Source organism: Trichoplusia ni, chromosome 12 (assembly GCF_003590095.1).
Source record: "Trichoplusia ni isolate ovarian cell line Hi5 chromosome 12, tn1, whole genome shotgun sequence".
In the NCBI taxonomy this organism is placed as follows: Eukaryota; Metazoa; Arthropoda; class Insecta; order Lepidoptera; family Noctuidae; genus Trichoplusia; species Trichoplusia ni.
The window spans coordinates 2,840,222-2,853,082 of NC_039489.1; the positions used below are offsets into that span (position 1 = coordinate 2,840,222).

General features: G+C 35.1%; 1 protein-coding gene and 1 pseudogene across 1 annotated transcript; both read right to left on the reverse strand.

The window, feature by feature from the left end:
- Nucleotides 1–2,391: 2,391 nt before the first annotated feature.
- On the reverse strand, nucleotides 2,392–5,978 carry LOC113499305 (guanine deaminase-like). Its single transcript, XM_026879726.1, is given in 11 exon segments — nucleotides 2,392–2,699; nucleotides 3,113–3,259; nucleotides 3,561–3,726; nucleotides 3,974–4,081; nucleotides 4,329–4,436; nucleotides 4,667–4,775; nucleotides 4,777–4,883; nucleotides 5,261–5,447; nucleotides 5,449–5,508; nucleotides 5,676–5,739; nucleotides 5,742–5,978. Coding segments are annotated over 11 exon segments (1,335 nt in total). The 5' UTR covers nucleotides 5,791–5,978; the 3' UTR covers nucleotides 2,392–2,469.
- Nucleotides 5,979–6,321: 343 nt separating this feature from the next.
- LOC113499308 lies at nucleotides 6,322–12,750 on the reverse strand (annotated as a pseudogene).
- Nucleotides 12,751–12,861: the final 111 nt, after the last annotated feature.

Sequence of the window (12,861 nt, forward strand, 5' to 3'; positions counted from 1 at the left end):
AAAATGTTTAAATTCTATGTTAGATTTTATCCAACAAAATTAGGATGTGTCATGTTCAAGCAACAACATCACATTTTTTTTCTAATTAAGATCTACCACAAAAATAAGCAATCTTTTTCTGTGCCATGGGAAATGTACCTTCATAAAATGTTAGATATTTAAAATTAAAATGGAATTAATTATCCTTAAAAATCCTAGCTAAGGACTAACAGCGCGTGTTGCCAATGTCAAATAAATACGCCTAAACATTCCTGTATATAAATGTTATAGTTAGTTTAATTCTTATTTAACTAAAGTTATTAAGTTCCCGACTTCGATGAGGTTATATCATCACACTAGCATAAAGAGCTTCACGATTACTTTTCACTGTGCATTTCTTTCTACCTCACTTACACTTAATTTCTGCAGTCATAATTTTATTACCTACACTGTAGTTAGTATTTGATACATATTAGAATCATGCCAAAATTTACAGCTTACATTTGGCTCTTGAAAAATAAATACAGGTGACCGCCAAATTTGAGCCGATTGAAAAGACTGAACTATCTTTAGAAAAGTTTATCTTATCTAACGAACAAATACGATTGAAATATGCACAGAGCGCGTTTCGACGCGGCTACATTCAGATATTGCAATTATAATGTTGTCTATTATTAAATAGTACAAAATGACATGCAGTTGTCGATTTTTGTATAATGGTTGTTTTGTAACTTTCTGTAAATATCTACAATTGGATCTTAATAAATTAATAACATAGGTGCTAGTTTATTCAGAAAAGTCTTATGAGAATATTCATTTAGTTATCAAACGTTGACATTTAAATATTATTTCTTTATTTACATCATAGTTTTCACATTAAATATAGGTAACTATTAAAATATAGATAATTTTATAAGTTGATAGGACTCGCAATGGATCAAATGTTTTTGTTAAAATGTATATTTAGTTATTATTAGAATAATATGTGGCATTACATGCACATAATTCGCACATTTGTTTTTTTGTAAAATGTACCTTTAATTTGTAAGATGGTATTTTTAAGACTGTTTTAGGTTAAATTGTTTCAATGCAGGTCAAAAGCAGTTTTCGTTATGTTATGTAATTGATAAAGTCGTGCGTACACATGTGGGCTTAACGCCTGCCGCTATTGTAGAGGTTTGTGTATCGAAGGCAGCTCAAAGTAATTTTATATTCGTTGTGTAATTACGTATTCATAAGTATTAGCACTCGGCTAGTGGTTACATTGCTGCTATCCCACGGCTACAATATGGCCATATAAAGAAGTACTTTTTGTTATATTCGTTCATTATATTTATCCTCTTATTAAATTTTATACCTGAACGAGGTATTTGTTGTCGACTTTAGATAGACTCATTGTTAGGATGAATTGGCAACAAATGGTCCCTAGTGCTGTATACGATCGTGTGGCCGCTGCTGTGATCGTCGTGGTCGAGTGGTGGCACTAGTTGCCAAATATTAACCCTAAATGTAAAATTAATACCTGGCTTGCATTTTTGGATTTGCACGTCCAAGTTCCTGTGTTCATTGATTAGCGTTAGGGGAATAACGAATGTCGTAGTTTAATGTAGATTTTGAGATCGAAAGACTTGTTGTTGTTGTCATCACAATGATTTACGAGCGCCGTACGACGAGCGACCTGCCATCTTGTGATAGCAATAGCGACAAACAGATTGTTTTTGTAAATCATAAACATTAGCTTATATTTTTCGTCTTTATTCAAGTGCGTCCTATTTTTTAATAAATTAACATTTTTAAAAAGTATAACATTATTAACTAAATACTAGTAACATTTTTGTACAATAATATAAGTTGCTCTAAAGTTTAGATACTATATTTTTTGACTTTATAAGACTGTTTTATATGTTATAATTATAATTTATTAGTAACACTCGAATACATTAATGTCTTATCATTCCACCGACTTAAGTATAACGACACCAGTTGCATTTGAGTATTATTTTCTGTCATAAAATATGTAACAGATCTCTAAGCTTTAACAAAATTAAACAGTGTTACTAGCAGTTTAATACATTGGTAGTGAATTAATGTTAATTTTATTAGGAAATGTAACAGCCCCGTGAGGAAGTGCAACGTGTGGAGGTGCACAATATGTTTGTCGTATTAAATATGGGAATAAATGAGAATATTCCTTTAGTATTATTATATACTGTATTTTGCTTATGTAAATTCAGTTTGTATTTTCACCATTATATTTGCACATTTTTTCTACACAAATTATAAAGAATTACACAAGAATAAAAAGTATAACAAATTATTGTCATGTTTTACTTTTATCGCTAACCTCATTTTTTTTTTATGTCTTGTATTTTTAATAAATCATTTAGTGTGTCAGGTATAAAAACAATAACAAAAATATATAAACATTTTATTATAAAAATATATCCTTAGTAAATTAGTTCCTCTTTACACATAATTATTTTTACACATTTACAAAGTATCCTTAACTAAATTACCTTTGACATACACCTGGACGATATTCCTGTCATCTCCGAGAAATATGAACTTCTCCAGCAATTCTACAGCGTGTTCATCATCTGTCTTCTCCAGAGCCCCAGCAAACTGGTCAATTTGTGAACCCTTCGCGTAGACGTCTACTAGCAACGCATCAAAGTCTTTGCCGACATCGAAGTTGCCTATCCTGTCACCGAGGTTTAGGGCTGTGGCAAAAGTAGGTATTCGTTTTATAAGTATTAAGAAAAGATCATGAACAACTTTGATATAGATTTTATAGATGAAATTATTTCTAAAAAGGCATTTTTTGAATTTCTAGCTTAGATGTCCACTGCTGGGCAAAGGCATCCCCAAATTTTTCACAATTTCTACCACACGTCACCTTGATCTAGTCCTTGGAGTGTCCAATTCATCCCACTTCCGCTTTTTGGGCGGCCTCTCTGGCGCCATCTGGCTTATAATTTGACAATACCGAAACAAAAGTAAAGGAATGACAATAGTCTGTGAAACCTCATGAGAAATAATTGGTTGTTTCATAACTAGTCGACGGCAAACAGTGTCTATTTATCAGTAGATTTTAGCATGAAAAAAAATACTACTTTTTAGTATAATAGTTTACCTTGAGCGCCTCCTAAGGTAGCTAGGTAGAAGGCCTCTCTCCAATTCAAGGAGTACTTAGGTCTTCCTTGCATCTCTAGACATGTGGAGACGTCCATAGTCCTTCTGATAGCATCCAAAATCGATGCGTTGTCACCCCCAGCCACGTCTTAAATAAATATTAGCTTTATTTAATTGTAGATATGCTAGTGCGGTACTGATTAAGTAGTAACAAAACATTATTGACTACCAACTGATTTCTTATGCCTTATGTTTATATACCTCTTATACCTTATGGATATCATTTTGTAACTTCAGAAAAACCAGACATTTGGGTAAATTTAATACATATTGGTAGATTAGAGCAATTTTTTTTTTGTTAGACATTTACTGTTTCTACTATGTACTTTCAAAAGCTAATTAGACAGAAATTGTAATTATAATAATAAGGCGAATTTTTAGTACCATACCTGTTCCCAATCCAACAGTGATATTAGAATCGATAATTCTTCTGACCGGGCACAATCCTGACTTGAGCCTGGTATTGGAAGCTGGACAATGAGCCACTGACACGCCTTTCGCTGATAGCAAGGTAAGCTCCTCATCTGTCAGATGAACTGCATGCGCCATTATACACTGAAATAAATGGTGGCAGAATAAATGCCTTTGCCTCGTAGGGATGGAATATCCAGTCTATTTAAATACCTTGGTTCAGAAGCTTTATTTTTCAATAAGAAAAAAAATGTTGACTTGGTATAAGGTGATACTATAAAACAAGGTAAGAGATAAAGGCTACCTATGTAAATATGAGAGTTAATATGTTCGAAAAAACCTTAATTTTAAAAAGAATGAAATATTTTTCTTGATGAAACATTTTTCTTACCCTATTATTTAATATCTGACTCTTATTATACACATCACCATAACTCTTGCAATCGGGGTTAGTCTGCAATACATATTCGATTTCCGAGAGATTTTCTGATATGTGGCTCTGAAAAAATAAAATATTTTGATCACATTTTAAATCACAAGTTTTTAAAGCGAGGGGAAGCCTATAAAAGTATAACTGCGATGATCACTGATCATATTATGGGAACAGCATTTTAAATACAATAATTAGCTCAATGCCAGCAACTTCCTTAAACCTGGTTAAGCATTTCGGCATAATAATTAAATAACATACAAACATTCAAACTTTCACCATTATAATATTAGTATGATTGGAGAAGATGTAATACCTGTATTTTGCTGTTATACTTGTTGGCTATTTCTGACAGTCCATCCATCAATTCTTTATCACAACTCACTGCAAACCTAGGTGTCACTACCGGTTCAACAAGTTCATTCTGGAAAATAGTAAAAAACATTTAAAGTATATAGAGATATAAACCTGTAAGTATTACTTCTATACAAAAATGTATTTTTTATTGAGCCTGATAGAATTCATAATGTATTTTTTACAATCCTTTGTCAACTTTAATAGGTATTGATAGCCAGTTTTAGTCCATTTACCTACAACCACAATCACAGTAGTTGTAACTTAGGTACTATGTAATAATAAAAAAAAACTACAAACCTGATAAGAGATAACACTCTTTACAAATGTTTCGACATCAGCCAACTCTTGTTTAGTATTATTATAATAGCCAGCATCATTTTCTTTGTTCATGCTCACTTTACCAATCAGCCCTCTGGTGGTGTTTTATGGCACTCTTCACAAGCTCAAGAGTACCATCAACATGCAAGGATCCAAAGTAACATGCCGTTGTGGTACCATTTCTTAGTAATCTTTGCTGTGAAAGTAATTATATCTAGTGAGAAAAATAATATAGATACTGTTCTACAGAAAGTCAATAGGTAATCTTTCTTTTAATATCATAGGAACCATGATAAACAATAGACAGTGCCTTAATAGAAGGGGATAGAGTCCAAAATGCCACCAGTATCTGGTCAGGGGTTTTGTGTTCTGTGATTAACTATTCATCAAAAATAATATATGTTAAGTTTTTATATCAAGTCAAGAAATAGTCTCCGTTCTCAAACAATATAGTACTTATATCACTTTGAAGAAGTAAATTATAACAAGCCGTTTTTTATTAATTGATTGCAGGTCAATTAAATTACATACATTAATATATTTCTGATGCAATTTGTTTATAAAGTTACTCACCACAACTTGGTCGTAGACCTTTGCCGCAAACTCAGTGTCCTTATATCTCTTTTCCAAGGGGAAAGTGTATTTTGCCAGCCATTCTAAAAGAGGCCGGTCCAATCCTAGACCAATGTTCGGAAATTGTGGCGCATGTGTGTGACAATCCACAAAACCAGGTATTATAAATTGATTGGCACTTAGTTTATAATTTGGTAGCCTGAAAATGTCCAGACTCCGCTAGTCTTTCAAACTCTTTGATGGATCCTGTTTTTAGTTATCTGTGAAAGAAAAGGTGCAATTCTAAATTTAAAAATATTAAGAACAGATAATTATTAATTAGTACTCACCATGATTTAAGAACAACTTATTAAATAGTGGAAATTATACCGCATGGTTTTGTAGGGTGGGTTTGCGATGCATTTTCTTAATAAATTTATATTTACTTACCTTTCCCTGTTCAATTGCAATATATCCATAGTTAATTTTCAGTTTTCTAAGGAATCCGAACTGGCTAATATTCCAACAAAAACAATATTTTTCTTGCCCATTTCTATAAAGTGTTTAACACAACGGCTGAAGTATAAACGAAGAAGTATTATTATATAATAGGGGCAAAAGTTTGAAACTTTGTAATTGTATTGATAAAAGTTTCAAAACATTAGCTTATCGTTATCACGGATGGCAACTGTGACAAGACAACAACACTACAAATAGAACTTTTTGCGGTATTTGTGTTGAGAAACAAGCCTTTTAGCTCTACACTTAGCCCTCTTATAATCTTAATGCACGCTTTAAAATAGTCTTTGGAGTTAAAGAGTAGTTATAGTGGGTAAAACACAGCTGTTTATTTCGTATGATTTAATGGTTTTCAAGAAGTAGATTAACGACAGTAAGCGAGCACAGTGGCGGGTTAATTTTGTGAGGTAAGTGCTGTACTTACTTACTAGTACCAATAAAATAATGACTCAGTTACATAAAACGTTTTAATCTTAATTATTGGCGGTAAAAAAACAAGTGATACTTAATTATAACCGAAACAGTTTGCAATAATCTTAAACATCGTTATTTTCTTCATTTCTTTTTTTACAACGAGTTGCTTTAATTGGTTGGCTTTTTCAAACAAATAATTTGATTCACCGCCTTGTTGTAGTGATTCTGTACATGATTTGGTGCCATGATGACCGTGCATGTTCGGCCCCTTCCCGCCAATGCATGAATTTGCCGGTGCGAGCATTTTGTATCCAAAACACTGAAGTTGAGGCGTTAGCGCGGGCTAAAGCTTCTTCGAGACGATTATTGATTCTTTTTTGCTTCCTCAAACGCCTGTAACAATATAAAAAAAATATAGCTTTACCTAGTATTTAAATGATTTCGAGATTTAATAAAACAATAGATTCGTTTTTTGGTTTATGAAGGTATACCTACATTATGTACTAAGTAACCACTTCGTATGAGTAACCTCCCCTTAAAAACCAATAGCTTGATTTATAATAACCGTTAGTTACCTACATGAATAAATGCGTAATAAACTCGGAACAATACCACATACAATTAATGTTATTGTTGTTATAAAAGTTAGACAATACTATGTAGGCAGTTTTCAAACCCAATACTCTTAAGTGAAACCTTTGATCCATGCACGCACTTAACACATAATTGCAGGGGGTTTAAGTACGTTATATCAATGCAAAAGATTTGATTTACATGCAATCTGCTATTTTGGATTTTTGGAATAATAGCTATTTTCAGGATTTTTTTAATTCTTTGCAAAAGTCTGAAATGCCAATTTGGACGTAAATATACGCAACAGAATGTACCATGGGTAAATTATCAACTTTGACTTTTATGGACACTATTATCGGAGCAATTTAAGCAAGATAAGACAATTAAGTTAAATAACCTAAGTGGAGTGAGTCGAGACTAACTCATAACCAGTATTCCGAATAACCTACTTGATTGAAGTAAGTGTTAGCGGCGGTTTGTCGGCCAGACAGCTTGGACGAGTTGGCCTTCAGTAAGCACCAGCGGGGGTACAGGGCACGCAGCAGACGAGCATCATTCTCCAGCCGGGCCAGTTCCCTGTCTGCTATCGATCGCAGTTCCATCAGGTCCACGACCTATAGGAAACATTCCAGCTGTCATTCGATATTAGTCAATGTGAAGCACACTGTAGAGGAATAACAATTAATCTACCTTTCGCAAATCGTCCACTTTTCTGGCCAAACTTTCTAACATCCCTTCTGCGAGTCTCATCGCGCTTAATAGAGACGTCATAGAACCGTCGTCTTCGTGTGATACCCAACTGAGTGCTTCTGATTCAAATCGCTTAGCTTTTCTTTCCGAGTCAGCTCTTAGCCAGTAGGTCCACAGGCCTATCACCAGGCGGCGACGGCTAGGCCAGCAGATTTACCTCTACTTAATGCATATTCCGCAAAGCGACTTTATGTCTTGTGGCGCCTCTAACTGAAACCCTGCATCTAGTATCAAGTCTATACACAGCGCATGGTACCAGGACTCAGAATCATACGACATTTGTCCAGTGCGTAAAGCAAACTGTAAGATATCGATTGCTTCTTCTATGCGCCTGCGTGTCAGCAGAATGTAAAATAAATCTGGTATTAGTTCTAAAGACACATCTTCAGCTTGCAGGAACGGCTCACCGCTAGGACCGGAAACCAGAACGTATAGTAGCTGCCAGTTGCCCTCTTGCCATTCGAGCTCGGAACGTTGCCATAAAAAGTTTACCGACTGCAAATAGTTCATCAGCTTGGATTGGATTTGGTAGGTTTTTTAGAGAGTTGGCAGCTAGTTGCTCTATTTCCGCTGTAGCTTCGGGCGTGCCACGATCTAGTTCTATTTGCAATGCATTGCTGTATGTGTCGCATATATTTATCACGGAACATTCTACTGTCTGAACTATATTGAGAGCACGAAAAGCTGTCATTCTTGATATCCTCTCGTCTCCGAGTGTCGAATACAATAGAGTCGCTGTGTTCAAACAAAATACTGAGTCAGCTTTTAGAATCATTTTATGTAAACGTTGTTTTGTCGTTGAAATTTAAAGGTCTTTGCTAAATTTTTTAACTTTAAATATTCCGGTACTTTATGTAAATTAATATTATAGATTTCTGTTGCTTGCTCAGTCTCAATTTTAGCTGCAGCAAGTTTTCCCGTCATAAGGCATGCTGCAGCTTTTAGAGAGTATATTTTTCCTAAAAATCTCTTCTTTTCGAATGCGTCTATATCGCGATGTAACTGGCAAAGGTTTTCTGCCTCTTCGAGTTTGAGAAATACATTTTCAACATTGTTATTTAGCACACTTAAATGACAATACTTGATAAGAAATTCAATAGCTTTTGATTTCAAATCAGAATGCTGAGCATGATAGACCACTTGCTCACAGATTGTAATATTCAATTCTGCACAAGTGCATTTTGCAAAGTTCGTAGAGGAAACACCTTTTTCTATTTTGACACTGAATGTTTTGGTCTTATCGTTGTTATCTGTCTCTAAATCTTCCTCACTGTCTACAATGCCCAATTTTTTCCAGTCGCTAGCATCGTCAGCTTCTGTGACGTCTCGAAACATATCAAATATTTTGTAAGTTTCTAATGTTTCTAAACTTGGCTGTTTAAGACTGGAATAATCATCAGTCATTTAACTTTTTTGACGGATTTCCCTCTGTTTTCATCTTCGGGTTGCTCTTCACTGAACCTTGTTTTAAGAATAGGCGCAAATTGTGAGCTTCTTTTCTTCTCACGATATTCATTACTCGATGATGTTGGATTTTTAGACGGCAGTATTTCACTCGAAACTTCCGTGGTACTTGACATTTCTTTCACGACATTTAAAGTTTCTGATTTAGCTTTCTGTAAATTTAGAGTATTATTTGCTTTTGAATTTCTGAATGAAGTAGAAGATTGCGAATGCATATCGAATAGATTTTCAGATTCATCGTCGAACTGTCTGCTCTGGCTAAAACCTCGTCAAGTGAATTTTTCGATGAAGTACTTTTAACATATAGCTCGCCAGTTAAACTCAGCATTGATTGTACCACCATGACCGTTCCACCACAATTGGTACATTTGATTTTATTATTTTCCAAGTAAGTTACAATACGTGTGTGGAATTCTTTTTTCTGATTCATTGGTAGCAATTCGTAACAGGTTTTTCTTGAGTTTGTGTTTCTAAATCTCATTAATTTACAAAACGCGTATTTTGGTAGGTTCTGGTTTTCTTCTGGATCGTAATCAAAAATACATTCGCAACATAGGTTTGGTTTATATGAACTGTTTGACATTATCGTTAGTGTAGATGTTCCTCTACGACCAAACTTATTAAGACAGTCAGCATTTGCACAAGATAGAATACGCAGAGCGAAAAGTCTTTTGACAGCTTTTGCCGTGGTGAGAGCGTTATTCTCATACATTATATTTTCTAAAAGATCGCGTGGTATAATGTTTCCTATGACGGATGCAATTTTCAGCAACAGTTGCTGATATGGAGTTAGAGAGTCAATTTGAATCATGATCAGTGCGTCCAGGTTGTGGACATTTACGTTGGTATTTAACTCTTCTCTATCAGTGACTATGCATATACCGATATCACCTGTCGCATCATTTTTTATGAATTCGTCAAGAGCGTCTTGGTTTTTAGCATCGAGCGCTTGGGGTGCAGCAGTTCCTCATCGGGAAATTGTAAATCTTCATCTTCCCATTCGCTGAGTTCTGTGTCTTGTATTCTCTTTATTTGAAGGGCTCCAGTTGAAAACAAATGAATTATGAAGCTCTCAACGAGACCAGGCATGCCTTTACACTTGCCCCGCAATGCTTCACACAAGTCGTTCGACACTCCTTTTACATCCAATATTTGGCAGGCTAACGCTGGAATCCACTCTGGATCTAATGGCCCAAGACACATTTTTCGAATAGTATTGTTTATGAAAACGCTATAGAGCCAATCGTGCACAGCACTAAATTTACCACGCGTTACAGATAACACAACAAATATTTTTGTTGAACTGAACATAAGTGATATAAATTCCCAAGAAAATGAGTCTAGGTTTTGTAAATCGTCCAAAAATATCACTATTGTTTCCGTCAACGCTTTGATTAGTTTACTGAACATTGCTTTCGCTTTTTCTTTTCGTTTAGTTTCATCGAGAGAGTGAATACCTTCGTGATACGCAAAGCGCACTTTAATGATATTATTTAAATAACACAAATCGTCTGAATACACTTTCAATAATTGTATGATTTTCTCTTCTTTTATGAATCCTTCTACAGGTTCTTTTAAATCAAAAATTTGATTGATTATTTGACTTAATGCTAAGTATGCAGTGGCAGAGTGAATAGAGGTTAAGTTGATGGCGACTACTCGATAGTCATTATTTCTCGCGTAGCGTGCCATCCATTCTAACAGTCTGCTCTTACCAATTCGCGATTCTCCGACCATTAATAAAGCATCGAAATCTCTGTATGACATGCTGGCGTCTTCCAGCCAAGCTTCAAAATATTCGACTTCTTCGGTACGGTTTAAAAGAGGAGGAATCATAGGTATGTCGTATAATTCTTTGACTCTTATATCTTCCGTGTATTCGTATATTTTTCCGGGCTTGACAATACCTTTCAACTCCACAGAAGGTTGGAGTGTGAAGCCATTTGTTGACATTTTACTCTTGACAAAAGTAGATTCATCACATGTGATTTTATTTCGGAAGCCACACATGAGCCTAGCGGCTTTGTTTACTATAGCACCGATAACAGTGAATTCTCTTCGCAGTGGATGGCCGACCACTCCACAGTACACTTGGCCGGTTGTTACGCCGATCGACACTTCCATGACTCCATCGAGAGCTGATAAAGACTTTTTTATACTATAAGCGCATTTGAGAGCAGCTTGGGCTTCAGATTCGTGTTTAAATCCACGTAAGCCAAATATCACAAGGATCATGACATCTTTGTCAAAAAGAATTATCTTATTAACACATCCCATAGATTTGTAGACTATTTCACATGTTATTTTGTAAGAGTTATTGACGATTGTTATTAATCGGGAAAATGAACAATCTCTCGGTTTCAAAGTAACGAATAGAATCGAAACTTGCCTCATTTCAGTCAGATATTCGAGGGGTTGGTGAGCATCAATTTGTGTGAGCACTGGTCTTATCATAAATTTTCGAATTTCACAGCCCTTATTTTTTTCCTCAGCCACTAATATAGCTTTTCGTAAACTCAATGCTTCATTTTTCCTTAAAGCGTCTGTAACACTCAAACTTTTTGATGCGTCGAAAATATGATCGGGAAGACTTTCAATAGCACTAAATGGTTTTTTACTTTGTCTAATCATATTTCCAAAACCTGCAAAAGGTTTGTTGACATTGCTGTCATGGGGATCGTATAGAATAGATTTTATTGTAACAAAACCGTTCTCGTGTATTATGTGGTCGTAATTTCTGGAATAACAGTGTCCCCATGCGGTAGGAGTTAGTTTTACTTCTCCAGAAGCACAAACGCTTTCAGCGGCTTTAGCTTCCAATACTGGTAGTCCAAAAATGATGTAACTCATATCTATTCCGCTGCCAATAGGTGCAAATATGAGGTTACCTGCTGATATGGCCAGTTTAACTCTTAGGTTTACTTTAACATCGGTTTCATAGGAAGCGTAGGAATGTTGTATAATTAAAGCGCAGGCAATTACTGTATGAATTGTGTGACATAAGAATGTTCGCTTATCAGTTTTCCAAAGGGCCAGGAAGGCATCGCCAGCGAATTTAATTATATCACCACCGTGGCCATAGATAAGTTCTATTAAGGATCCAAGGTAAGTGTTTAGTGTTACAGTCAGCCTGTATGTACCACCTTTGCCAGTGTTGTTGTAACGTTCTGATAAAGCTGTGTAGCCTGAAACATCGGCCATTAAAAGAACTCCGACGAAACGTTTCGCATCTGTTACTTCAAATCTGAAACAATATATTGAAGAATTTTAGGTAGATAGGACCTTTATAGAAAAAAATATCCAATTCAAATAACAAGAAATGGTTTCATCAGACCATTGGAATGGAATTTCCATTTTGTTCAGAAATCGTAGTTGTTGTGTAATCTAGTATCTAAGTGAAATCTATTAGTATATTACTTTTCCATCAAAAGCACTTCATCTGGGACTAAAGTTGACAGTATAAGCGTCTGTTTTTTCGTCAACTGTATTTCCACGTCTTGGTCAATTTTGTCCGCATCACTTTTACGTTCGAATAATTCTTCTACCCAATTTTTCCCTTCTTTATATTGTGGTTCATATTCATCTATATCCTCATCAAACATTTCGTGACCTCTGCGAGACATTCTCCGACTGTAGTTTTTCCATTTTTCAGTGTTTCCCAATACGTTTGTGGAGTTCTTTCTGGTGCGCGGTCTATTTTTGAGGAAATTCATTTTGGTTTGTTTTAGGTACGGTATGAACGAGAATTTTGAGTTGTGTGCGAATGATTTGGCACAGTCACTTAATACTTAACCTAACGACTAACAATCTATAGGGCTATGAAAGTCTTGCTTATATTTTGACTTAGTTTAATCTGTACTATATTTTGTTTATTAAATTATACAGAAAGTTCACCCGTTGTA